This window comes from Podarcis cretensis (genome assembly GCF_951804945.1).
Source record: "Podarcis cretensis genome assembly, chromosome: 2".
Classification (NCBI taxonomy): Eukaryota; Metazoa; Chordata; class Lepidosauria; order Squamata; family Lacertidae; genus Podarcis; species Podarcis cretensis.
The window spans coordinates 29,701,371-29,728,374 of NC_137171.1; the positions used below are offsets into that span (position 1 = coordinate 29,701,371).

The following is a 27,004-nucleotide window of genomic DNA, read 5'->3' on the forward strand; positions in this document are numbered from 1 at the left end:
GGGGCGAATGCAGGCTTTCGCTGAAGCCTGGAGAGCGAGAGGGGTCAGTGCACACAGCGCGCCCCGGGCTTCGGTTCCCCGACCTGGTTTGGAGCCGCCATCCCGCTGTCCCCCGACCTGAAGGCTGGCGGCGGGGAGAAGCACGCTTCTTCCCGCCAGCCCCACAAGCTCAGGGGACAGCGGGGAGGCGTGATCTGGTCTGAAGGCTGGCGGCGGGGAGAAGCGCGCTTCTCCCCACCCCCAGCTCCACAAGCTCGGGGAACAGCGGGGAGGCGGAGCGTCACCATCCCGCTGTTCCCCGACCTGGTTTGGGCTTCAGGCAGATATCCGCAAGCGTGGGAGCCTGGCGGGAAGTCGTGCCGGTCTCCCAAGGTTTGCGGAGAGCTGTCTGTTTGGGGGCTGGGGAAGCTCGGGCGTCCCCCGACCCAGCCCCGCGCCTGGGGGGGGGGAATAACTTTTTTTCTTTATTTCCCCCCCCCCAAAAAAAACCCTAGGTGCGTCCTATGGGCCGGTGCATCCTATGGGGCGAAAAATACGGTAACTTCTTAGTAACACGAATATAAGCTATATAGAATACTAATCATATTACTAATAATGGCCCAAAAGTTAGAAAAAGCTAATTTATCCAACATTACCGAATTAGATTTGATAATAATGTTAAGAATCAAAGACTAGTACCTAGGTGTGAATTCAATGGTTTTGTGAGAGAGAGAGAGAGAGAGAGAGAGAGAGAGCAGGATGCTGCTGTTATTAAACTAGTCTCCCATTTCACCTGCTGATGCAAACTTTCAAGCCATAGAGAATCTGCGTGTGTATCAAAGGAACCCCCTTAAATTAAAAGCTGGCATGCTTCCATCAATAGAAGATGGTTCAATATTTTTTATCTCATACTCTCAGACCTAAAAGGAAACACTTGTAAAACAAATTCAAGTGTTGAGATAATGTTAATATTCTCTTCCAGTTAATGTAAAACTGCCTTTGCATGCTTTTCTATCAAAATCCTATACCTGCATGTAATTTGCATGAAGTTACATATAGTTTTTGAAGTTGCTGTAAAGAAAGGCTCGTTAACTAAAATATATTATCTACTGCTAACCATGGACAAATTTAGAGGAAATAGATTTCTAAACTACTTGTGAAGGAGCAGTTTACATGTCAATTTCAGAAGAAATGTGTCATTTTATTTTTATCAAAGGCTCAGCTTAAACATAACAGAAAACTATTATAAAATTCTTTTTATCAAATGGTTATATATGCATGATCTTATAAGATCTATAAACAAGGAACAGATCAATGTTGGACCAAGTGCAAAAACAAATGCAAATGATAGACTTGTCCTAAAATTACGCTACTGTGGAAGAGGACTAATTATACAATTTAATGCAGTATCCTTAAGCTGCCTCATAATGTTGTTGTTAGGATACTTCAAGGACAAACCATGAATTGGCTTGGAATTTATAAGCCACCACAAAGATAATAATAGCTACTAATTAGAGAAATAACGAGGTACCACCACTGAAATTATGTTCAGCTAAACTGTAAAGCATAGTAAGGATGGCATAGAATACTGATTGTATCAAACTGAGAAGAGGGGAAATCTGTACCAATAAATCTGTATCAATAGCATAACACTGCACATGCAGGCATATACTGTACCATAATCAGTATCAGCTGGAGCTTAAGCACATAAATGTAGAAAGGGGCAGTGCTATTTCATAGTAAGAAGCTAAATCTGCCTTAACAGAAAATATAGGAAGCTTGAAGTTAGGCTACAGTAAAAATAGGAAGAAAGGAATAAAATGGTACATGTATATTGTGTTGAAGAAGATGTTATTGTCTGAAACAAGTAAAACAAGAGAAATGTCAGAGAACAGGGGAGTGAGGATTAGGGTTCAATTGAGAGGACACTCATGTGCATGTTCAGGTCAAATAAAGGTGGAGGACTATATCAACTGTTTCAAATGCCCTTCTCTTCCATTTTCACTTTTATCTCTATCACCAACAGGTGAGGACCTTCAGGGAAGACAATATAAATGAAAATCAATATTCTTAAGACACTAACATCTGCTCACTTGAACTGAGATACCCAAAGCCTCCGTAAAAAAAAAAGGCATACTTTATTTCAGATCACAGGTCACAATGGAAATCACATAACTCCAATTCTACAGCACATAAATAAACATCTTACATATGCAGTGTTCTTTCTTCTTGAAGTTTTAATATGGCAATGCTCATTTATGTTGCTATGCCAATTTAAAATGGAAATCAGATTAATACTGAAGGTTTTGTATGAAACAAGGAATGTAATGTGAGAACTTCAGGAGAGAGTACTTGCTGAAGAACATGGTGCCATGTTAGCCATGAGCTTTCAAGAACATCAAGCTGCCCTTGAGAATAATTTGCAATTCCACTACAAGAATAGCATACTTTAACTATCCCAGCTCCTGCATCCTGGTCCTTAACACATTTACCATTGAGTATTGCTAAGTTCGAACCTAGCAGTTTGAAAGCATGTCAAAGTGCAAGTAGATAAATAGGTACCACTCCGGCGGGAAGGTAAACGGCGTTTCCGTGCGCTGCTCTGGTTCGCCAGAAGCAGCTCAGTCATGCTGTACGCCGGCTCTCTCGGCCAATAAAGCGAGATGAGCGCTGCAACCCCAGAGTCGGTCACGACTGGACCAAATGGTCAGGGGTCCCTTTACCTTTACTATTGCTAAGTTCAAAGAAACACATTAATTATGTGATGGATGCAACATCAAGGGATGGCCTGCATGTATGAAGAGAGTCAATGCAGATGAAGCACTGTGGACAGAGCTTTCATGTCACTAGCTATTACTTCAGACACAGTATGGAAAAAGTCAACGTATGTTCCTCTACAAGTCATCAAACTGTATGTCACAGTAAGGAAATAATAAAAGGTGTATGTATATGCACAAGCCTGCTCACACGGTCTCACTATATCATGGAACTTACTTCCAAGTTAATAAACGTGTTCAGGATCAAGACCTTAGAGCTACTTCATGATGCAGAAAACATACCCCTATATAGTTGACTATGTCTTTGAAAGGCATTTGTATACATACTTGAAAACACACTATAAACTTTCCCTTCTCAATCAACATAATCTACTGTCAGGGATATGTTTATTGCATGTTTTCCAAATATAAAACTGTGCCTAAATATTACAGAAAAAAACTGTTACTATGCAATAGATGCAGAGGAACTTAACTTTTCTTCAGGATGTGAAGAGGTCACTGTTTATAAAAAGCTTAAGCAGCTCTAACATATCCTGAATCATGTTAATATCCAGAATACCACTCATTAAAATCCTGCAAATTTCAGCGCAAAGCTTTCTGATAAATGGTCATTCACTGTAGTCTAGAGCAGCAGACACAATTATAAACCAAGAAAGTTCTCTAGGAACTAAAAGAAGGAAGTGTTTTGGTCTACTGCACAGGCATAACTATTTTAGGTAGTCATTCATACTCTGTATGTTATGCAATAAAATTATAACCTCCCTAGATTTTTAGATAGAGAAATGCCCCAATGAACCATAATGAACTCCAGATAAGCTCTAGACATGAAAGAGGTGCTGTTTTTAAATAATTCTCAAATGAAGGAAATGGTATTCCAGGTGTTCCATTTTGGCCCTTAAGAATCAGCTTTCTATTCAGTAAGTAAGTAAGTAAGTAAGTAAGTAAGTAAGTAAATAAATAAATAAATAAAGCATACATACATACATACATACATACATACATACATACATACCCACTCCACCCATCTGGCTGGCCTCCCCAGCCACTCTTAAATCTACCACTAGTAGATTAACTAGTGCAGAAGGCAGTGGATAGTTTGCTAACACATGCTGCCCACAGCATAAATCCAGTATTTTAAAAAATCATAACTGGTTTCTAATTTGTTTCTGGATACCATTCAGAGTGCTGGTTTTAAAGTTTAATTCCCTAAGCAGCCTGGAGTGAGGATGCTCAAAGAATTGACTTCTTCCACATGAACTTCCCTACCCATTAAGACAGCACTTGAACAAGGGCCTCTGAAGACTATCAGCTTTTGAGTTCAGGTAGGTGGAAAAAGAAGCTACTTTTATGTAGGTACACCGAAAATTATGTAACCCATTCACCTGACTCCATCTCTTAACTTCCATTTATTGATTTAAAGTATTCGAATCTTGCCCTTCATTAAAAAAAAGAAAGCCACATGGGCATATATACTATAATAAATCAACATAAATACATTAAGATTATAAATACAAAAGCCACAGCAGGGGAAAAAATCACTTAAAGCTTGATATTAAGAATCAGCAAATGCTTGGGAAAACAAGCATGTATTTAATAAATGCTGGATCACAACCAAGCTTAGTGCTTGTCTTACCCAAGGCAAGCTTTTAGGCTCTCATGCTTTGTATTTATGGTGATTTAATGGATGCAATAGTTTTCATCTGTTAGTGTGCTGCTGTTCTCTATGTGACTGTGGCTTATTATTATCTAAATGCTTATTCTTATTATATCCAAAGTTGTCCTTGTGCAAGCTCATTCATGAGTGAAGCCTCATGAGTGGAGTCCCCTCCCCCTGCATGGACCTGCATAGTCTATGGTCTGTGGGGTTGTGGGAAATCTGCTTGCACAATGTTGGATTTGTCTGGTTGTTGCTTTTTTTATTATGTTTTATTACTGTGAGCTGCCTTGAAGCCACTCATGGTAAAAGGTGGGATGTAAATCCCACAAATAAATAAAACCTCAACATTCTAGAACATGGATTCTCTTCTAATCACACTAAATTGTCCAGCTTGAGTCAAACAGTGGCAAATTGTAAACAGGAAATGTGCAAGGATGACCCACTCTGACGACATCTTCTGTGAGTATATTTTACAGTCATCATCCAAAGATGAATAAAAAAATGTAACACTTGGAGATCAACATAAACTGAATCAGATCCAGCTAGCTGGTGTTTCATACCACATCCTCCTCACCCTGAGATCAAGTATGAACATTACTCTCCCACAGTCAGTTTCAAAATGCAGACCGTCTATAATGCCTGCTACAGTTACCTGCACTTCCAACTTTAGGATACAACAGAAGGTATGCAGTTTATGCAGCTACAGTTACTGTAAATATGTTAGAAACTAGTGAGTGAACACAGAATGTATTTCTTCAGGCATCAGATTCAAATTCTGAAGCAAGCAGGAAGATCTGCATCACCATCAGCAGCACATAGCTCAAAAGAGGCACCTTGGAACCAGTTTGGAGAGCCCAAGGGAGAGAAAGCAGTAAAAAGAAGAGTCAGTGTGCTAGTCTTGGATCTGGGAGATCTGCTCACCACTAAACTCACGAGGCCAACTAAGAAAGGTCAATTCATTTCTTAAGCCTTTTCTACATACCCGTATTTTTCGCTCTATAAGACGCACCAGACCACAAGACGCACCTAGTTTGTGGAGGAGGAAAACAAGAAAAAAAATATTCTGAATCTCAGAAGCCAGAACAGCAAAAGGGATCGCTGCGCAGTGAAAGCAGCAATCCCTCTTGCTGTTCTGGCTTCTGGGATAGCTGCGCAGCCTGCATTTGCTCCATAAGACGCACACACATTTCCCCTTACTTTTTAGGAGGGAAAAAGTGAGTCTTATAGAGCAAAAAATACGGTAATTGCTTCCCTGTACAAAGCTAGACAAAACACTTCCCGATCAGGAATCCCTCACCTTTGTCAAGCAAACCTATATCCTTTGTCAACATTTCTTCCAGTCTTGTATTCTGCTCAGATTTCCAAATGATAAGAAACACAGTGAGCTACCTCTACTAGTTCCTTTTGTTTAACTGTTTTGCTTAACAGGCTAGATGTCTGTTGACTTCCAAGGCATCCTCCAAACATTATTGACTCAATTTAGCATCCCACTTTTTAGTCTTGTGAAGATGACAAATCAAGAGTAGAGAAATCCTCACTCCTTTTATCAGTTTCCATGCTAAACTATACCAGACTTATTATACTGAAAGAAAGGCAGCCCAGATCCTATATTCTGCCCATAAATTCTCTTAAAATCCTTCAACACATTATTTTTAAAAAGGGCAACAGTTTCTGTTACTAAATTAAACAAAAATACAAATAATTCAGTAAATAATCTCATTTATAACCACCACTACTAGTCTTTTTCACTACTTCAACCCTTGAACTACAAAAGGCAGGTTACTTGTTTTAAAAAGGTCTGAGGTCTTAAAAAGGAATCACAGTGGGGAGGGGGGCAGAGCCGACTCTACCTATCCCTTTCCACAGATTTGGCCAGACATGCAAGGGACACTATCACCAATAATCCTATTACCAGGTGACAAACCCAGTTCAGGGAGAATTACTCCATCCACCCCTAGAATAGGATTATATTGCACTCTTTTACATAATTGAAAAGCATAACCCAAAGCAAAAAGACTGCAAGCATGGTAGGTAGGGTGTTAATAAAGATTAATCATTATGACGAGTCATTCAGGTCATGAAAGACCAATAAAACCCATCATACTGGAAACCAAGAGCCATTTCAAAGGTTAACATGTGTGCATTGTGGAATACAAGTATTGGGCAATCTGCTAGGAAGGATTAGAAGTGCTTATTGTACTGGTTTTTATCTATTAAGCAATCTTGCTAAACAAGAATGGTATGAGTTCAGACAGTCTAAGAGAACACTCTGTTGGAGAACATTAGCATATTGCAAGTAATAATATACTGGGAAAACTGCTACTTAAAACCTCACAGAGGCGGGGGGGGGACCCTGCCTGTTACATGACAGATTTCCCCATTGAGACAGATGACAAGCACAAATAATTCTTCTTAGAGAAAGCATGCTGCCAAATAATATTTTCTTCCGCCCCCATTTATTTGCTACTTTTCCTTTGTGGCGTAACACTGCCTTATCTTTCAATATTTCACTTCAAGTGCCTGATCTGTGACCAGCATTGTGCATGCCAGTATTTATTGTCTATTCCTCAGTTCCATGTTGTGATGGTTCTAGGGGTTGCTCGTGCGTAAGACAAACACCTGGCTGTATTGCCTGAGTGAACCTTTTCTGTCTGGACAGCCCGTGGCTGTCTCAATCGCTGGCAGAATCCGTCAGTGGGTGTTTCTTAAACTTCTTCCAGCAAAGAAGCTCTTTGACACCTAGTCTCCTCCTACTCTCTCTGCGCGAAAGCCTTCTGCGCAAGGAGGGCGTAGGCAGCGGAGGACCTCTACTCTCCCCGCTGGTCCCCGGCAAGGAGTCATGGGACCGCCTCACCACTTCCCCCATCTGCCCCCCTTCTCCACTGGTGCTACACTGATTCTCTTCCCCAGAAGATGGGCTGCTTCTCCCCATCCCGGGACGCTCTCTGGAATCCCTCTGGATTTTGCTCTCTCCCTCCGGCACTGATGGCAGTTCCCTGACACATGTGTTTTAAAGCAGAATTTTTTGCTGAAAATTGACACCAAACTGGCATGGATAAGCAATAGTCTAGCTGGCTGTTCTTGAAGACTAATAGGGTTATTTCCCTTCTGTGTTCCCCACCCCCAACACACACACAGAGAGAGAGAGGGGGGGGGTGAGTATGGGACTCCACACTACAGCTATTTAACTCCTTCAAAATAAATCGTTCTGCTTCACTATATATTACTCACTTCGTACATCCTTTCATCTGATTCCTTTTTCCAAGGTGCTGAAATATAATAATTTCAAGGAAACAAGCTGAGGCAACAAGAAAGCTGCTACTTACAGATTCTGAAATAGTTTTCCAGATATAATAGCCCTAACAAATAAGAAAATGCATTTATACTTTATGACTCAAATGTTGGCAACATTCTGGAGCAAAATTCCTTCTTAAAAGCATATTCAGATGGATAGGTTCTATAGTTAGTTGTTAACACAACACTTCCTGAATGCAATTTCTTTTATAGCAAGCATTATTCGTAGGCAGAATAAAAAGAACTATCTGGCTGGGACCAGGTATGGATTTTTTACATTTTTAAAACAAAACCAATGATCAACCTCCAGCAGAGGCAGCAGCTGTCTGTGCAACATCTGGACAGGAGCTGCAGAAACAATGGCTTGACTAAGAGAAGGGTGACTAATCTTCTTCAGCCCATGGCTCAACTTGAAGGTTTGGCACCTCTCCAAGAGCTGCATGCCAGCAATGGCAATAGCCAAAGTGTCATGAACACACATACACACCACACACCTATAGCTATACAGTGGTACCTCGGGTTACATACGCTTCAGGTTACATACGCTTCTGGTTACAGACTCCGCTAACCCAGAAATAGTGCTTCAGGTTAAGAACTTTGCTTAAGGATGAGAACAGAAATCGTGCTCTGGCGGTGCGGCGGCAGCAGGAGGCCCCATTAGCTAAAGTGGTGCTTCAGGTTAAGAACAGTTTCAGGTTAAGAACGGACCTCCAGAATGAATTAAGTACTTAACCTGAGGTACCACTGTATGTGGTATTAGATACACAAACACAAGGAAAGGGGAAGTAGGTGTGCAACACAGAGCAGTGGCAGGACACAGACAGTTGAAACTCAGAAGCTGCCTTTGGAAGTGGAAGGAGGAAGACTATACCTCTCCAACACATTATCTCCCTTTGCCCTCATCAGATTGGGGTGAAATGCAAACTTGCTTTTATATATTAACAAATACGTGATCAAATACGTGATCTAGTCACCTAATCAGTCAGTTAATATTTTACTCAGTTCATTACCTAACTATTTACAGTGATAGCCAGTTGTAATTCATTTTGCAACAGAATACTCAATTTAGCAGCGCTTACTTTGTTCCAACTCTGTTATCAGTACATCATTTACAAATAATAGCTGTCCTTTATCAAAAGAACAGTCTTAACCCTTGCTGGTTAAACCACCACACAGGCTTAGTTGTGTTCTGATACCTCATTGCCTTATGTGTGCTTTAAAAACTTTCTTTCTAGGGCTTCCATAAAGCATAGCTTTTCATTTCTTTACAGCCTAATTATCTGAAGTCTTTTTTTCTAACACCCCAGTGTTCATATGATACCTTTTATTAGTTTGTCAACTCAAACAAGCCATCATAAGAAGTCTGACAGTTTAGTTCTGTTACACTACAGTGGTGCCTCACAAGATGAAATTAATTCGTTCCGCAAGTTTTTTCTTCTTGTGAGTTTTTCGTCTTGCGAAGCACGGTTTCCCATAGGAATGCATTGAAAATCAATCAATGCGTTCCTATGGAGACTGTCTGGGGACAGAGGGGAAGCGCCGCGCGCCTTCCCCTCTGTCCCCGGACCTGTTTAAAGCAAGGGGCGGCGGGGAGAAGATTGCTTCTCCCCGTTGCCTGCCCCGCAATCTCTGGGGACAGAGGGGAAGGCGCGCTCCCCGGACTTGTTTTAAAGCAAGGGAAGGGGCGCACGCCCCTTCCCCTCTGTCCCCTCTTTTGAAGCAAGGGGCGGAGGGGAGAATATCGCTTGTCCCCGTTGCCGCCCCTTGGTTCAAAAGGGGTCCGGGGACAGAGGGGAAGGCGCGTGCACCTTCCCCTCTGTCCCCGGAGATTGCGGGGCTGGCAACGGGGAGAAGTGATCTTCTCCCCACCGCCCCTTGCTTCAAAAGAGGTCCGGGGACAGTGGGGAAGACGTGCTGCGCTTCCCCGCTATCCTCGGAGCTTGCGGGGCAAGCTTCGTTTTGCGAAGCAAGCCCATAGGGAGATGCGTCTTGCGAAGCGGCTAAGAAAACGAAAAACTCCTTCGTCTAGCGAGTTTTTCGTCTTCCGAGGCGTTCGTCTTGCGGGGCACCACTGTAATTCCTAGTTAACATGATTTCACGGCACCATGCACAAAGCCAGTCAATGGATATCAAAGATGCTTACAAAGTTTATCGCAAAGCATAAGACAGGGCTACTTTTTTGAACTAAAAAAAGGACAGCGAAAATAGGATGGGTTCTGCTGAAGCTGCAAAGTCCAATCTCTTTTTCCATCCAGCCCTCCCAAATAATTAACATCTCAGAGGTCCCTGGAATAGAATACAGAATTTTTAAAGGAATCTTCATTCCATGAGCCTCTTGGGTCTTTTCACTACAAAGAGTTGCTAGGGAACTCCTGCCATTTTAACTTGGGCAAAGCTTTATACCCAACTTAAGGAATTTCATTCTAGTGAAAGTGTCGATACAAGACAAATCAACAAATCCTACAGCAAACCAGCAAGTCCTGACATTCCCCAGGCTTCTCTATCCACAATGGCAATTCCATCAGGCAAACATATACGTTGTGCTATTTGGCCCTGACTCAAGTCAAAGAGGTTTATATGCTGGTCCAAATAAATAACAACATTCTATTCTTAACAAAGCATTAACGAGTATTTTCAATTAACAAAGATGTTCACATAAACTCTATCTGCATTTTACTCAGTTGTTTCCGAAAGAGCTTGAAAAAAATCTGTAAGAGGCTTAGATAACATTTAAGAAAAAGGAGATCAAATATTTCAGCATTGATGAATTAAATAAGAGCATAAAAAATGAACAAAACCATGAAAAATATTAATAATTCACATGACTCTGCAGGTAGTCCACAGCCACATGTATCCTGAAAGGTCAGTTCTCACTGTGGCTATGGTGAGAATGTGCACTAGATTCCTCAATCAGCTGCTTGAGACTGCTTGGTTTGCTTTTTCAACCTCCACATTCCACAATAGGGCTGGGCGATATTAGGTTTTCAGCATTGTGGTGTATCACCAGCAAAAACATCGCGGTTTGGCGATAAACCGTGATGTTGAAAGAGCTGCCTTCACCCCAGCCTGCAAGGCCCCGGGTGAAACTGCTTCAGCAGGAGTTGAGGTGCTTTCACCCCAGCACCTTGCAAATCGGGGCCAATGCAGCTGGTCCCAGCCTGCTGCTCAGCTGGGGGGTACAAAGGCTCCTGCTCCCCATCTGAGCTAGCCCTCCACTGCCCAAGACGGAGGGAGCACAGCTTCGGATCTTGACAGGCTCGGTTTGCAAGGCTCCCTTCGCCTTCGCCAGCAAGGTGCAAGGGGAAGTCAAACAGCCTCCTTTTCTTGGGAGAAAAAGGCCGTCTGCTCACCAACCCCCCCTTGCCAGTGAAGACGGAAGGATTTGTGTGAATGGAGCCTGTTAGGCTCGGTTCGCAGGGTTCCTTCAGCGTCGCTGACAGAGCCTGACAGGGCTCCTTCAGCTTCACTGGCAAGAAATGGGGAGCAAGCAATCAGCCTCCTTTTCATAGGAGAAACAGGCTGCTTGATCCCCCCCGCCCCCGCCAGCAAGACGAAGGAAGCACTGCGAAGGAACCTGACAGGCTCCATTGTCAGGGCTCCCTTCATCTTTGCTGGCATGGCCCTTTCAGGCAGGGAGCACGAAGGCTCTGAGCAAAATCTCCGTCCATCCAGAAGGACAGGGTCTTATCTGCGCACCTAAGCCTGGGAGTGCAAAGCCTTCTGCTGCTCAGCTGAGGGAGCCCCAATTCTTCTCCCACTTGCATACTAGCAGGAGAAGGATTAGGGCTACCTCTACGGCTCTGAGTTCCTCTGCCTCCAGCAGCCAACTGCAGCTTGTTTCACCATCACTGCGCTGGTAGCAATGGGACTCAGAAGCAGCAGCTGCTTCACTAGTGATATACCACTGAGCAAAACCACCATCACGGTCTGCCCCCCCATACCCGTCCTGGGTGATATATCAATACATCGCCCAAGCCTATTCCACAGAATGTTTAGCTTTCAGGAAATTGCATCATGGACATCCAAGTGCAACTGCCTTCCAAAACTCCTGACTTCATTCAAATGACTAAAACAAAACAAAACAAACAGCTAAGCAATGCTCAAGCACAGACGGTAATGCAAATATTGCTCCTGATAAATGGCAAAGCTGATAGATTCACCATTTACTAAGCAAGCACTTATCTGAACAAGCAATCAATATTGAAACTATATTTGTATATATGCTTTCCATTTTCTGGCTCCTGCCCAGCAAGTTGCCCATTCTTGAAAATATAAAAGACAGACTGAACCACGATGCTCAGGAAAGTTCACCATAGTTGTGTAGAGTAAAGCAACACATCAGCAATGAAGTTTGTCTCGTCCTCCAGAATAGCTAAAGATCATTAGGTCTTTTAAAAAATATATCATTCTATAGTAGGAAGAGTTTAAAAAGCAACAACACGCACATTCTACAACAGCATTATAAAACTACAGTGGTACCTCTGGTTACGTACTTAATTCGTTCTGGAGGTCCGTTCTTAACCTGAAACTGTTCTTAACCTGAGACACGACTTCAGCTAATGGGGCCTCCCGCTGCTGCTGCTGCGTGATTTCTGTTCTCATCCTGAAGCAAAGTTCTTAACCCGAGGTACTATTTCTGGGTTAGCAAAGTCTGTAACCTGAAGCATCTGTAACCCGAGGTACCACTGTATAGTCTCTTCAACCATTTTGCAGTGTATAAAAAAACTGCTTATTCATAAGTAACATCTGCATTTATAAATCTTACTTCAAAACATAAGCCAGGATTGGTTTTAAAAAAAAATATTTTGCCTACCTTTACCTTAAAAGGCAGCTTATATGACCCGAGCTATCGCTAAAATATCTCACAAGAAGAAACACAATGTATTGACAATGTCCTGACTGACAATTTATAAACATGTTTTAACATGAGTTCCAGCTACTGTTATCAGCTACCTCAATGGAATAACAGGGAAGGTACTTCTGGGATAGCTCCACTGGTGGTAGAAGAAGAAGAAGAAGAGTTTGGATTTGATATCCTGCTTTATCACTACCTGAAGGAGTCTCAAAGCAGCTAACATTCTCCTTTCCCTTCCTCCCCCACAACAAACACTCTGTGAGGTGAGTAGAGCTGAGAGAATTCAGAGAAGTGTGACTGGCCCAAGGTCACCCATGTGGAGGAGCAGAGATGCGATCCCGGTTCCCCAGATTACGAGTCTACCGCTCTTAACCACTATACCGCAATGGCAAGAGACTCTTAATCTTGGGGCTGTGGCCTATATGTACCATTCTATGACCAAGGGAGAAGAAAAGCTGGCACTACAATGCATTATCCAATCACTGACTGGAGAAGGGTAGAGTACAGCACTATATATATATATATATATATATATATATATATATATATGGGGGGGGGAGGAAGGGAGGGAATAGGCAGCAATGATCCTTAAGAAACACCTGCCTTCCTCCATACAAAATTGTTTTACCGCTCTCCCCCTTGCCAACAGTATTTGAACAAGTCCAAAAACCCCAACCAAAGGTACAACAGGAAGACTTGTACTGGCCAGCAAGGAAGGTCAGGCTATAAATCAGCAGGACTATTATAACCTTCAGCAATAATCTTTTGAAATGTGAAGGTTTCTATTCATAGTTCTGATACTGAAATGGCAGGTAAATCTATCCATTATTGTTGGCTCTAAGGAAGATGTTGTGTCATTCAGACACCAGTCAGCTCTATTAGTCCATTAAAACAGCCCTTTCTATTCTTTTGCTTTCCCACAGAAACCCACGGTCTGCCTGTTCCCATGAAGGGAATATTTTAATTCCTACTTAGGAGGTAAGTAAGGCAACCGGCGGGGGAGGGGGGATTGTTAAAATGAAACCACTACAACCAGATTTTTTTTGCTTCCAATCTGTTTTAAAAAATCAATATAAGTAAAATGTGGCTCAACTTAAAAGCTCTGACTTTGGTAGCAACTTGTCAGTAAAAATCCACACATTCAAGACCCTTTTATTTTAATGAAGTCTTTGCTAACAGAACTATGAGATTTAATTCCACATTCAAAGTGAAATTCCTACTCTGTGTGATAAAAAAAGATTCTTTGAATAAATAATAGATCAAAGGAGTGTCATTCTGATCGCATACAGATACTTTGGATCTAGGCTACGAAGAGCAAACCCTCTGCTAAGTTACAGAATTCTGGGCAAAGAGTAGTGAATACTTAACTATGTTGTTTAGATTCATCAATGACTTTTTCTTAAAATGGAACGCTGCCACCAAACAGCAGCACAATGAAAACTTATTCCATAAGGTTTCAGGTTATTTGTCAGTGAGGCAAAATAACACAGCTAAAGTGACTATCACCATTTTAAGAAAGTATTACAATTTATTGTCATGAGGTTAGTGTTACAGCATTATCACTGGATTGCTAACAGGTTTGCTCAGAATCTATTATATATTATATACGCAGAATTACATATGGAAGGATTAATCTAATGAGGGGTGGGAAAGAAAAATCTGTGGCCATAGAGCCACCCAATCAAGAGAGCTGCCAAGAAGGGGAAGCAGTACAACAAAGGCTAGCATTCGTCTCCCCCATCAAGGCTGTGTGCCAAAGGAATAGGAGAGCTTTGGATCCACTTGATCCAAAACCTCTTATATAACCCCAGAATCTGTATTCTGCCCTCTCTGCAGAACACCAACAGTGGTGTCATTAAACATTTTAAAATTATTATTGGCAGTAGTAAATTAAAAATGGTGTCTTCCAAATTGGTGCTATATAAACTCTGGATTATATTCCAAATTAAAAATAGGATATAGTTTATTTTTAAAACCAAATGTATCAACTATCGCAGGGTTCGGCAACCTAAGGCCCATGGGCCACAAGCAGCCCATGGGGGTCATTTAACAGGTCCATGGACCCCCACGCCCGCTCAGTAGGCTCCCATACACCGTGCTAAACCGGTGCAGAGCAGAACGGGGATCACCTTCTGCAACGCTGGCCGGCTTCCCATTGGCTGCAGGAAGCTCCTGTGGTCAATGGGAAGCTGCGCACGCCTCCTCCGCACCAGAAGGAGTGCCGGAAATAGCGTTTGCGCGTGCATACGTGCATGCACACTCCAGCCCACCACAGCGTCTGCGGGACCATGAACCAGCCCAAGCCACAAAAACTTTGCCAACCCCTGAACTAGCTCAATACTCAGATAATTTGATCTTGCAAAAGAGCATAATATAAAATTACCCCATAACTATTCCAATATTATAACCAGGGTCTCATATTAATTATTTCACTAAAAGATAAATGTAGCAAGTATAACCTAAAGGCTAGAGAGAATTCCTAAATCAAAGCTTATATAGGTTTCAATGTGTCCCATTATATAATAGCTCTAGGTTGTGACCCCTTCTCAACGAAAAACTACAATGCTACAATTACATGGGTGGCAGAGATATAAAAATAGGAGAAACAAAGTTTTCAAGAATCAACTCAAAGTTCTACTCCAGCTCTAAGCATTTGTATCCATGAATCTACCCATGACTGACTAAAGTAATATTTTTAAAAAAAAATAAATACTGTACTGAACTAATAGTTAATGCCTGCCATGTGACACTCTTAAGGATAAGACAATGAAAATGAAATATAAAAGGGCAATGGAAATAAAACAAAACAGCTAAATACAGGGAATCTTCCTAATCATAGGCTCTTTATGCCAATTAAAAGTCAGAAATGAATTAGCTGTAATCCACAGAGAAGCAAGCTAGTAGTCAAGCTAGGCAAAAAGAAGCAACAGTGAACTGCATCTGTGGACTCAATTCACACTGATGTCACCTAAATTCTAACAAAAACAACCCACCACATATCCCAAAATAAAGATAGCATGTTCCAAGCTGCAAAGTTCCAATGTCAACAACATTTCTTTGGGTTGGCAGATTGATGTTACAAAGAAATTTTGTTTGCTTTTATCTTCTTATACTGTATTACAAAAATATTTCCCACACTATAGATTCAGTGTGTAAGCTTAAACAAAACTTGAAATGTACCCTCAATTTTACCCAAAGAATGAAAGGATCTTACAATAATCTGCTTACTAAAATTGTGCTTTATAAATGAAACAAGTGCTCAGGTAGTATAAAAATGACAATGATTTCTTATTGCAGTAGAACCCATAGCTTAATCTATACTTTTCAGATAAATAGTGAAAACGTAACTTTATCATTAACTAGTCATCTGACAAGCACTGAAGACAAGAAGTGCCCCCAGGCAACTAGGTGGCAACTTACAACATTGCAGTTGCAGCACACGAAGAAACCACATTCAGCACACAATCTTTAATGCTGAATGAACTCCTCAGGTTTTTATTTATTTATTATTAAAGATTTTCTTGGTTTACAAAACTACATACACTGACTCTTTTTTCAGGTTGTACAGTCTTTCTTACAAATCAGTTACATTTGTTGTGAGACGTTAGTGCTGAGTACGGTATAAGGTTGGGGAGAGGAGGGGTGGGGTGATGAGGCTTATATTATTTTGTATGGGGTTTCATGTCAGCGTCAACTAGCCAGTTTCTCTTTCTATTCATTTTATTACAAGTGGACCCACTGTTTCGTCTCATCTTCTAGAATAAACGGGATTATGTGGCGTACTTGGTTGGCAATGTAATATGATTCTATTTTGGGGATTCCCCCCATTCTCCTTCTGAAGGGAGGTGCAGGTATTGGGGGCTTATTCTTGGCTTTTTGTGTGAGAAAATAAACAAGGGTAGTTTTATCTGCCACTTCTGGAGTTGGTTTGGGGGAATCCAGATTGGGAGGATTTGGAATAAACAGGCTAGTTTTGGGAGGGTGATCATTTGGATCATAGCTATTTTGTCTGAAAGGGTGAAGTTGGTGTTGTTTTATTTCCTCAAGTCTCTGTTGATTTGTCACCACAGGGACTTGTAATTGTGGAGGTAGAGTTTGTTGAGGTTTCTGGTTATTTGAACCCTTAGGTACCTGAATTTGGTGCAGCAGTGTTTTATCTTTGTGATGCTGGTGAATTCCTTTTGAGTGTGTGTGGTGGGGTGGGGTGTTGAAGCACATAGCCTCAGATTTTGCAAAGTTTACTTGTAGGCCTGACACCATTGCGAATGTGTTGAGTTCTTTAATTAGGGTGGTTGCTGTGTTATGCGGTCTGGTGTTGTGACCATCAGGGCATCTGCAGAGAGCCCTAGTTTGTAGGTTTTACCTTTTATTTCCACACTCTTGATATCTGGAGCTGCTTGGAGTCAGATTGCTAGGAGCTCCAGGGCCAAGATGAATAGGGACAGTGGGTATCCATTTTTGTGCCTCTTTGGATTGCTATGGTATAGGAGTCCACATAGTTAATTCTACATTTTGCTAAGGCTTGGGAGCAAATTTGTTTGAGGGTTTGTAGGAAGTTGGGGCAAATTTCATGTTAGTTAATACTGCTAACAGATATTTCCATTCTAAGCAATCAAAAGCTTTAAGGATGTCTAGGGACATGATCATCATTTTGCCGTGTTCCAGCAGATTCAGTGGTTTCCTAACAGGGTCTGTTATGTTGCGACCAGGGACAAAGCCTGCCTGGTCCGGGGTGATTAGTTTGTGCAGAAAGATTTTTAGGCGGTTAGCTAGGATTGATGTGAATATCTTGTAGTCTTGGTTTATCAATGAAATTGGGTGGTATGATTCTGTTTTGAGGCTATCTTTGAGAGGTTTAGGGATAGAGACTATTTTGGAAGAGGTCCAGGTTTTGGGGATAGGGGTCCCTTTTATGATGTCGTTAAATAGGTGGGTCATGTATGGCCTTTTTATTTTTATTTTCTCATAGAAAAAAATCTGCCTTCTCACTATCTCTATCATTACATCTTATTTCTACCTTTTATTTTTTAGATTCCAACACCTCAACATTTTTAATTATTTAAATAAACAGTTATGTGTAACCTGATTATTACCCAACTGTGGAGTTTTTTTCTAATGGACCAAGGGTGGAATTCAGCATCACACTATAATGAATATCCTGTCTGTGCAAGTATATCAGCTTCTCAGATGGAACAATCCCCACGCCCACCCAGTGCAATATTCTGGGGGTTCTCCTGACCTCCCTGAGCCAATTTCAGGGGGCTTCCACTGACAGTTTTTGTTAGGTGAACTCCCCCCAAGACAGCTAGCTTTGTTTCTTTCATGCATAAGACTGGAAACAAATGACAAACAATTTAAAGCATTATTTAACCAAATGCATAATTTAGCAACATGACTGTAGCAATTTATAAGTATTCAAAGCTAAACAAAATTATAAAGGTCCAGGGGTGTACCCAAGGACAACGTGCAGACTTCAAGCAAGCAAAGAATAAAATTAGAATCTCCCTTTCAAATAAAATTTGCTACTATATATCTTTACCCGGTCTTTCATCCGCCAACTCTGAGCCAGTGACTTCGAGCCCTCAATTTTCTCACAGTGCCTCTTCTTCATGAAGGCCAAGGGCAGATTCCAGTCAGTCATGTCCGACTCATCTTCTTCCCCAAGCCCTAGGAGGGGGGACTGCAGCATGTCAGACTCCATCAGAAGAAAAGGAACTAATGTAACCAGGGATCAGAAACCTCCACTCCAACACAATGTCCAGAAAAAAGTAGTTGGAAGGACAAAGGAATCTGGCAATTCTTGTTCCCAGAAGATGTTTTCTGGAAAGGAGCTGTATGCAGGAAAGGAGCCGTTTTCAAAGTGGATTTGCAAGTGCTACTGTTCCAGAGAGTGTTGCAATATTCCCTGCTCAGCAACTGGGGGTTTCCTATCTGGGATGAGAAAATTTAAGGAGTGCTGCAATCCTTAAACAAGGGACAAGTAACAGTATCTGATAGCAAATGGATTATCACCCTCTAGCTTCATGGGTTAGAGATATGTATGTTAAATCCTTTGTTGTTGTTGTTGCCTTCTTCAGGAATAAGATATAGTTCACTGTCACTGTTATTTCAGAATTAGGGAGATATGTGGTTCCTGGTCACAGCAGAAATTATGACATAACCCAGCAGAAATGATATCAATGAATATTCATTCAGAATAAAGTTTTAGAAGATGGGCATAGAACTATTTTCAGTAGAAGAATGTGACGTATCATTGGGAATCTAGCCAAGTGGTCTAAACATTGCAAATCAATGGGCAAGATGTAAATACTACTATAGTTGCAGGATGTTTGGTAGTCTTGTTTAGGTTAAAGCTGACGCTTTATACCACACAAAAAGACTGCAGGCAATGTAAGAGACGTTGAGTGACAAAAGTTCTTATCCAGGGTGGAGAATCAGATTAGGAACCTCTTGTATCTCTAGCAACAGTGGGAATTCTTTGTGGGAACTGCTGTTCATCTAAGTCCTCCTTAAGGCAACATTTGCAGGGGGAGAGTTTCAGCGGGTCTACTTTGGATTCAAATATGGAGATTCTTAGCACAGGATTCTTGCCACAAGGGAACCGTCAGAGCGGGATAGGCTTACAACGTGGTACCCTGTTCAGGGCAGAACTCTTAAGAATGTGGGGTCGGGATGTCTGTCCTATTACAGACAAAATAATAGGAAGCAAAGATGGAGCTTGCAGCTTTAGCCGAAGTCGCCTCTGCTCCAGGCGCGGCTATCCCTATCCTCGGAGAGGATGCAGGGGAAAGGGGGCTCACTCACGACAAAGTCCAGCCCTTGGCGGTGCAGTCGGGCTCAGGAGCAGGGACTGGGCCTGTTTCCAAGAGCTTATGGTCTCCGGTGGCCGAGAAGGAACGTCCTACCCCCGTGGAGGTACTTGCCCTGTGCCCGGCTGCCGCGACGGGCGCCCACTTGGTCCCATCGTGTCCCCCGTCTCGGGACAGCTGATGGCTCCTCTTCGCGTGAAGAAAAGTCCCCAAGACAGCGGGGTTCGGGAAGCTTAAAAGGAAAAAGTCCCGGGTTGCCGGACAGCCCAACTCCCCTCAGCAGCAGCGCACCAAGGAGGCAGCCATTTTGCCGAGGCCCAGAATGCATTGCGGCGACGGGCCGTCGGCCGGCTCATACCGCGTCAGGCGCCTTTTAAATACGAAGGAGTTGGAGGCAGAGGTGGTGGGAGGGGCCGAGAGCGCCGGGGTTGCCGCGGCAACAGACGTGATGGCGTTCAGCCGCGCGAGCCGCCGCCGCCGCCCGCAACAGGCAGAGCTACGGGGGTGGCACAGAGGAAATAGCCTTGGCCCAGCTTCAGAAATAGGGCAGCTATTACTGGGTGATAGATTAGATAAGGCGATGAGATCACCGTGATCTTCATAATTTAATATGGGGGGGGGGGGAGATTGTCAAAATGAACCAAAATTCGTTTACAGATAGGTAGCCGTGTTGGTCTGCCATAGTCAAAACAAAATAAAAAAATTCCTTTCAGTAGCACCTTAAAGACCAACTAAGTTAGTTCTTGGTATGAGCTTTCGTGTGCATGCACACTTCAGATACACCAAAATTCGTTTAATTATCCTTAATTGGGGGGAAAAAACATGCCAACTTCCCAACTTAACTGAAAACACGCCAACATATTTTTATTTATTTTTTACTGTAGTGCTGGTTAGAACAATGCATGTCTTTCTCTGTACATTTTTGGATTGTTCCATGGCAATAGTAAAAGTTCCTTTGCAGGTGTATCTTTCCGAGGCATGTATATTACAAAAGATGTGGTGAGCTCCAATTTACTTTTATCGTAAAGTCACAAGCATGGGCGTAGCCAGGGCGGGGGGGGGGGAGGAGCAGGGGGCTAGCTGCCCCCACCAAATCAAATAAATAAATAAAAATACTTAACTGACCAATTGCACTGCAGATAACTCAGTTCTGTCCTCCCCCCAACATAAAGCCTGCCCTCCCCCCCCCAATAAATCCTGGCTATGCCTATGGTGACAGTCACACCTGTTTGACATTCTGTTGAAGCATCAAATTGCTTTAAAGGATATTTTTATTTTTATTTTGTCTATAACTTGTGTATGTGTAAGACTTACCCTGCCAGGACTCCTAGTTCAAGGAATAGAGAGCATAGGAATGTTTGGGGCTATTTAACAGTGGAATCTGAAACTACATTGTACCAAAATGCCTGGCTTCAAGCTTCAATGTTTAAAATTACTTGTTCAAGATCAAGGTGTGTGATTTTTTAAAAAAGAAGCCTAAATAAAATAATATTATTTGGAATTGTTTGAGCCACTTAAAATAAGTACAGTGCTGGAAAAAATTAAAAAGCTCACTGTACCTCCAAAAATCAAGAAATTTGATGTAACTCCCAATTTTTGGCATTTTGCAGAATGAAAAATGATGTTCCAATTTTTCTCATTAGAAAGCAAGGCATTGCAGAAGCTCACTGGGTGATCTTGTGCCAATCACTGCCTCTAAGCCTAACCTACCTCAAAGGGTTGTTGTGAAGGTAAAATGAGGAAGAGGAGAATCATATGCACCACCTTGAAGGAAAAGGTGGGATATAAATGTAATCAATAAATAAATGATATTTTTTTAAAAAAATTAAAAATTAAAATACTCACTTATCATTGAAGATAACCTAAAATATAACTCAAGCATATGGCAAGAAAGAAACAAAAAGGCCAGTTAAAAATAACCAAATAACACCTCTAGAAACAGCAACCTACAGAACTATGTAAATATCTTTCAAACCCTTTCACAACTCTCAAGTTTATCCTAATATATTCTCAAATTCAATAAACAACCAGTAATATCTCTGAATAACTTAAACAAATTCTCACTTTCTCACCACAGGAATCATCCTTTAGCCTATCCAATAACTGACTAGATGTTGTCATGAATTTCATACTTGGCACTGCTAGGACTGGAATAGAATTTTCCTTGTTCTCCTGAGACATCATTTTTATTAGCTTGTGCAACTGACAGCAAGGAGCAATGAAAACTTTTGCCAAACCCAGGGAGCTCAGAGCAGCACTATCTACTCTCTTGCACTTCTTCAGCTACTAAATACTTAACTGATAAAGGATATGGTTTACCTGCTTTTCTGCAACACATTGTAAATGATATACTAGAACTGGAGAAGGTTCAGAAAAAGGCGATAAAATTGACCAGAGGTACAAGATAAAATTGACCAGAGGGACGCAGGTGGCGCTGTGGGTTAAACCACAGAGCCTAGGACTTGCCGATCAGAAGGTCAGTGATTTGAATCCCCATGACGGGGTGAGCTCCCGTTGCTCAGTCCCTGCTCCTGCCAACCTAACAGTTCGAAAGCACGTCAAAGTGCAAGTAGATAAATAGGTATCACTCCAACAGGAAGGTAAACGACGTTTCCATGCACTGCTCTGGTTCACCAGAAGTGGCTCAGTCTCGCTGGCCACATGACCCGGAAGCTGTACGCCGGCTTCCTCGGCCAATAAAGCGAGATGAGCGCCGCAACCCCAGAGTCAGCCACGACTGGACCTAATGGTCAGGGGTCCCTTTACCTTTACCTTTACCTTACAAGAAAAATAAAGAAATGTCAGCTGAAAATGTAAGACAGCACAAATGGTGGGTCAAAAGGAAAAAGCAACTAAATTAACTTTCATACTAGGGTTGCCATATTTCAAAAAGTGAAAAGTTTGGAGCTATTTTTATAGAAATTTGCCAAAATCTACACTTCCGACATGGGTTGCCATATGTTCAGATTTTTATTAATTTTTTCCCCCGGACATTAAAGTGATTTCCACCCGGGCACTGTTTCCGATGGACAAATCCCGTCTACGTCCTGGAAATTCTGGATCTATGGCAGCCCTATTTCATACACATTTAGGGATGGACGTTCCTCACAACATTTCAAATCTGGTACGATGAATATTTCTAAGGGGCACATATGTCTCTAGCCAATTCAGTGGTTCTATCATGTCTTCTTGTTGTGGAAAAGTAGGAGCATTTAGCTAGCTATTTTATTTTTATATCGCATGGTAACTGCAGCAATGTTATCAAACTGTCACTTTCTTACATAAAAGGATTGACATGTGTATCTAGGACATGATCCCATCTCGTTATCAATATATCCAGGAGCAGGAGCTGCTGGAGCTTGCTGTGAATCTCACCCACATCACTAAAATCTCCTTGTCCCTCTGCTGAAATCTGACTAGAGCTGCTTAGACACAAACTAGGCACTTTCAGATGTGTGTACAGCTGCTCTATGTTATGTGAAGCACAGGTGAATCTGGTTTGGAGCATCTGCATAAGCAGTGAAGTTTTATTCTGTTTTTAATGTTCTGTTGAAATCATCATCATCATCATCATCATCAAACCAAGGTTTATCTAGCCCAGCATCCCCCCCCCAAGCAATAGGAAGCTACATGCCTCTGGCATGAAGACAAAGTCCCTGACCTATTGTTTATCCATAACAGTGGCATAGCATGGGTTGCCAGTGCTGGGGCTGTGTGAAGCGGGTGGGAGGGAGGGAAATGGACAGAGTATGCATGCACATCTAATGGCTTCCATGTCACCCAGGAGATTGCAGCTACTGAGATTAGAAAAGAAGAGTCGTTCTGTTGTCTGGAGAGGTCATTTCCTGGTCCACATAGAGAAGCCATTTTCAATGGACCCCAGTGACACAAGCACACAGCTGTATTGAGGCATCACTGGGTGTTGAAATTTTGCACCCAGGGAAACCAACCCTGTGTCCCCCCACACGTATGCACACACTACGCCACAGATGCAAAGCATCTGATACTTACAAGTTTAAAGCTTTGGTACATGGAAGGTTAAATATCAGGACCAATAACTATTGATAGATGCAGCCTCCATCCAGTTTTCTAGGTGTTTTTTTTTTTTTTAAAAAAGAAGCTACCTAAGCTAGCAGCAATCAACACATGCTGTTGATTATTTAAGCTGTGTGAAGTGCTTTCTTTTGTTTGTCTTGGACCTATTTCCAGTCCATTTTACTAGATGACCCTGACTTCTCTCTTTTACAAGAGACACAATTCTCTCTAGTTGCTCTCTCCCATGTGCCCCTCAAGCCGCCTTTTTATGAACTAAAAAGCCTCAAGCTCTTGTGTTCATACAAAACAGTCATAAGTGTTCTGTCCCAATTCAGCACATCACCACAAACCACCTTGAAGTAGATTGAGCCATGGGCACTGAAAAGCAGCTTGTGTTTGTGAAACAGTATTCATACAGTTACCCTTCTAGGAATACACTTGAATCCCCAGCTGTCAATGTGGCACAGAAAAGGGTCCACTATCTGCCTACATATTGTATAAATCAATGGGTACCAAGCATTAATTTTTGACTGGCAGAAACTTGCAATGGATGGCAGGAGAATATCATTTATGTTTTCCCTTGCTTATTTATTTAAAGCATTTATATCTCACATTCAAATCTACATACATGGCAAAAGTGGCTCATGTAAAAACAACACCAGATACAATATAAAATTAATATAACTTCATAAAATAATATACTAAATTGAGTTCTAGAATTCACCTGGAGAAAGCAGAGGAAGTTGGCCCAATAAATAATCTTTTGCGTACACCTTAAATGTAAACTTTAAAATGTTTCTTATGCATCAGTCAAATTTAGTGAAGACCCGTTTCTTCAGCCTGTGACTCTCATCTGAATCCTAAGCACATTTACTAGAGAGTAATTCATTTTGCTCTCAGCAGACCAGAGGGCAGAGAAATCCAAACCCCAGCCTGGCATCAGCGGGGCATGATGAAGCAGCATAGCCACTACCACATCTGCAGCTGCATCACTCACACCAACAAGGGATCAGCCTAGAATTGGTATAATGACCGGGCATGGATGGCAGCCAGTGTTAGCAGTGGCACCAGCCAAGGATCCTGTGGATTTGGTTCTGTCTCAGCCTGGAACACGCTGCTTGGGGGTCGTCTGAACTACCACCCATGGGAATGCCGGCAGCGGTGCTGCCACCTAGCTACATCTTTTGGTGTGTCGAACAGGAAGCTCCATGCCAAAAGAGTGACGCTTGTTCCCTCTGCACTAAAGTAGTGATGCTGCAGAGGCAGGCAGAGCTGTTTTGGGCTTGGCAGAGAAAAACCTCCACCCCATCCAGAACAACAGCAACAGCACAATGGATCAGGGCTCTGAACTGCTGCCTAACCCATTCGCTCAATGCTTGAAAATTATGAATACTTAGGATGTGAGTCAACTAAGAATAGATCAATGGGCTGAGGAGCCTTCAAATAGCTTTGAACTGGTTCCACTCCTCTGTGTCTGCAATCTCCCTCTCCAAAGCTTCACCTTCACAAAATGCAAGTCCTTTACCTTATTTGTTTTGGCTAGAGATGATACTCAAAGAACTGCTGTTTAAATTTATTTATTTATTTATTCATTTACTTATATCACTCAATCCTTCGTGACACCATCTTTGTATAAAATATAACTCCTTGACTCAGGATTAGCAGCAGCTCTCTCTCTCTCTTTCTCTCTCTCTCTCTCTCTCTCTCTGTGTGAGAGAGACAGAGACAGAGACAGAGAGAAGATTATACTGAAATCTCCAACCCTCATGTTGTATTATTGGGTTACTCAGTCTGAATATTTTGTAATGTCTTCAGGCCTTGCTAGTTTTTGAAGTTTCCTTGATTTTTGAAGCTTCTGGACTGATGAAGATACACACAGCCATAAAGGTGTTTTTCTCTCTAACAGGTTTTTATACTCCTTCCAAACTCTCTCTCTATATTTTTCCTAATAACATACCATAGACATGCATGCCAGCCATGTTTCATACCATAACCTTCCAAATATAATAATTGAATGTTGGCCAAATGTTCTGTAAAAAAAGGGGGGGCATATAGACCTTTTGCTAAGATTTCCCATATCATCCTTTTGAGATAATGCATTGCCTCTAGAATGCCTATGTTCTGAATCCACAGTGAAAGAGTAAAATCCTTGATAATAATGAGTTGACTTGGTGAATTGGTGCCTGATGTTCCCATAGCAAATTTTCCTTCTGAGTTGCTTGGCCACATAAACCAGGCTGTGTCCTATGCAGCAATGGAGCTACTGCCAATTCACATGTTCCATAACAATATCTCATCTTCATAAAACTCTACAGCCTCCTAAATATGCATGCAGCATATGGTGTAAACACGTGCTTGTTACATCCTTCCCTCTGCAAAACTAATGCTTGTACTTTTGTTTTTATGCTACCACTGTAGAAACATAAATCTTACTTAGAGTCAATTACCTGAACATATATGGGATTTACAAAAGGAACAGAACTAAAGCTAGCCGTGCTCATTCTGCCTTCAGGAAGGAATGTGCTAGCTTGGATTCCTTCAGCAATCCAAAACAGCAGCAGCAAAAAAAGAAAAGAAAGCAAAGGACAAATTGAGAAGGGAAAAAACTGGGAAACTAAATGTTAAAACCAGGATGCAGTGGTGTTGTTGTTGTTTTAAAAAGGAAAATGAGAAAAATAACCTGCCTTGAAAATGAAGCCAGCGAGGACTTAAGAGCATGGGTTAGTGCCAGACAAGATTGTCAACAACCTTCCTTTGCACGTCTCTGCTAATGCATCTCAATTCTGACCTGCAGCACTCCTTTCTCGCTGAGATATATGCTCCCCTTGCAGCTTGGCAATATTCCACAGTCTTGACCTGCAGCTGTATTCCAGCTGAGAGGCACACTGTTCTACCAATGCAACTTAATCCTCATTTGCACTCTTCACTCCTATTCTGGCCTTGGACTGCACATCTCCCCAGCTGTTCCTTGCCACAGGCAGCAGGCAGTTCTATCCATATATATGCTTCTGCTGTCTTGCTAGTCCTTGGTGTCTATGAAAGTTGGCGAAAATCAGCTGCAGTCCTTAAAAGGATGGGAAGAACTGAACAAATGTAAGCAGGGTCTCCAGTCCAGCCTTGCCAGATGACCCAACTCCCTAACCCCCTAAGTATCCACTGGGCCACAGCTGAACTAATATTTTTTTTAAAAAACCCAAAACAAAACCTTGCCAGCTATATAACCTCATGGGGCTGTGCATCCATTCTTATTTCCTTAATGAAAAAAATACTTTTACATTGGCTATAAATGGTTTTAGTCTATTTTGAAACTCAAAACCGCATTATGCTTTAAGGAGAAGTGAAGTGTGTGTGTGTGTGTGTGTGTGTGTGTGTGTGTGTGTGCACGAGCATACACTTGAACAAATGTGCTTTACTGGTAAAGTAGCCAAATTAGAATTCCAAATATAAGTGACATTTTGGAGTTCTTCTATTTGACATAAGATACATCAATCATATTCTGTGGGGTAGAGATTTCTGGAATAAGGAATAAAACCCAGGCTTGATTTGAATCCTGGTTTTGTTTGAATCAGTTTACACTGCAAGACCCAAGCCAATTCTC

General features: G+C 41.9%; 2 protein-coding genes across 3 annotated transcripts in view; one reads left to right on the top strand and one right to left on the bottom strand.

Annotated features, from left to right (window-relative positions):
• The window catches only part of RPTOR (regulatory associated protein of MTOR complex 1), a 325,970-nt gene extending 306,262 nt beyond the window's left edge, over nt 1–19,708 (bottom strand). For both annotated transcript variants that reach the window (XM_079965357.1, XM_079965356.1), the window contains exon 1: nt 18,102–19,708. In XM_079965357.1, the coding sequence (XP_079821483.1) occupies nt 18,102–18,263 (162 nt within the window). In that variant the 5' untranslated portion in view covers nt 18,264–19,708. The remainder of the gene's footprint in view (nt 1–18,101) is intronic.
• The window catches only part of LOC307209943 (uncharacterized protein), a 501,253-nt gene that overhangs the window by 89,340 nt on the left and 384,909 nt on the right, over nt 1–27,004 (top strand). The gene's annotated exons all lie outside the window — the stretch shown is intronic.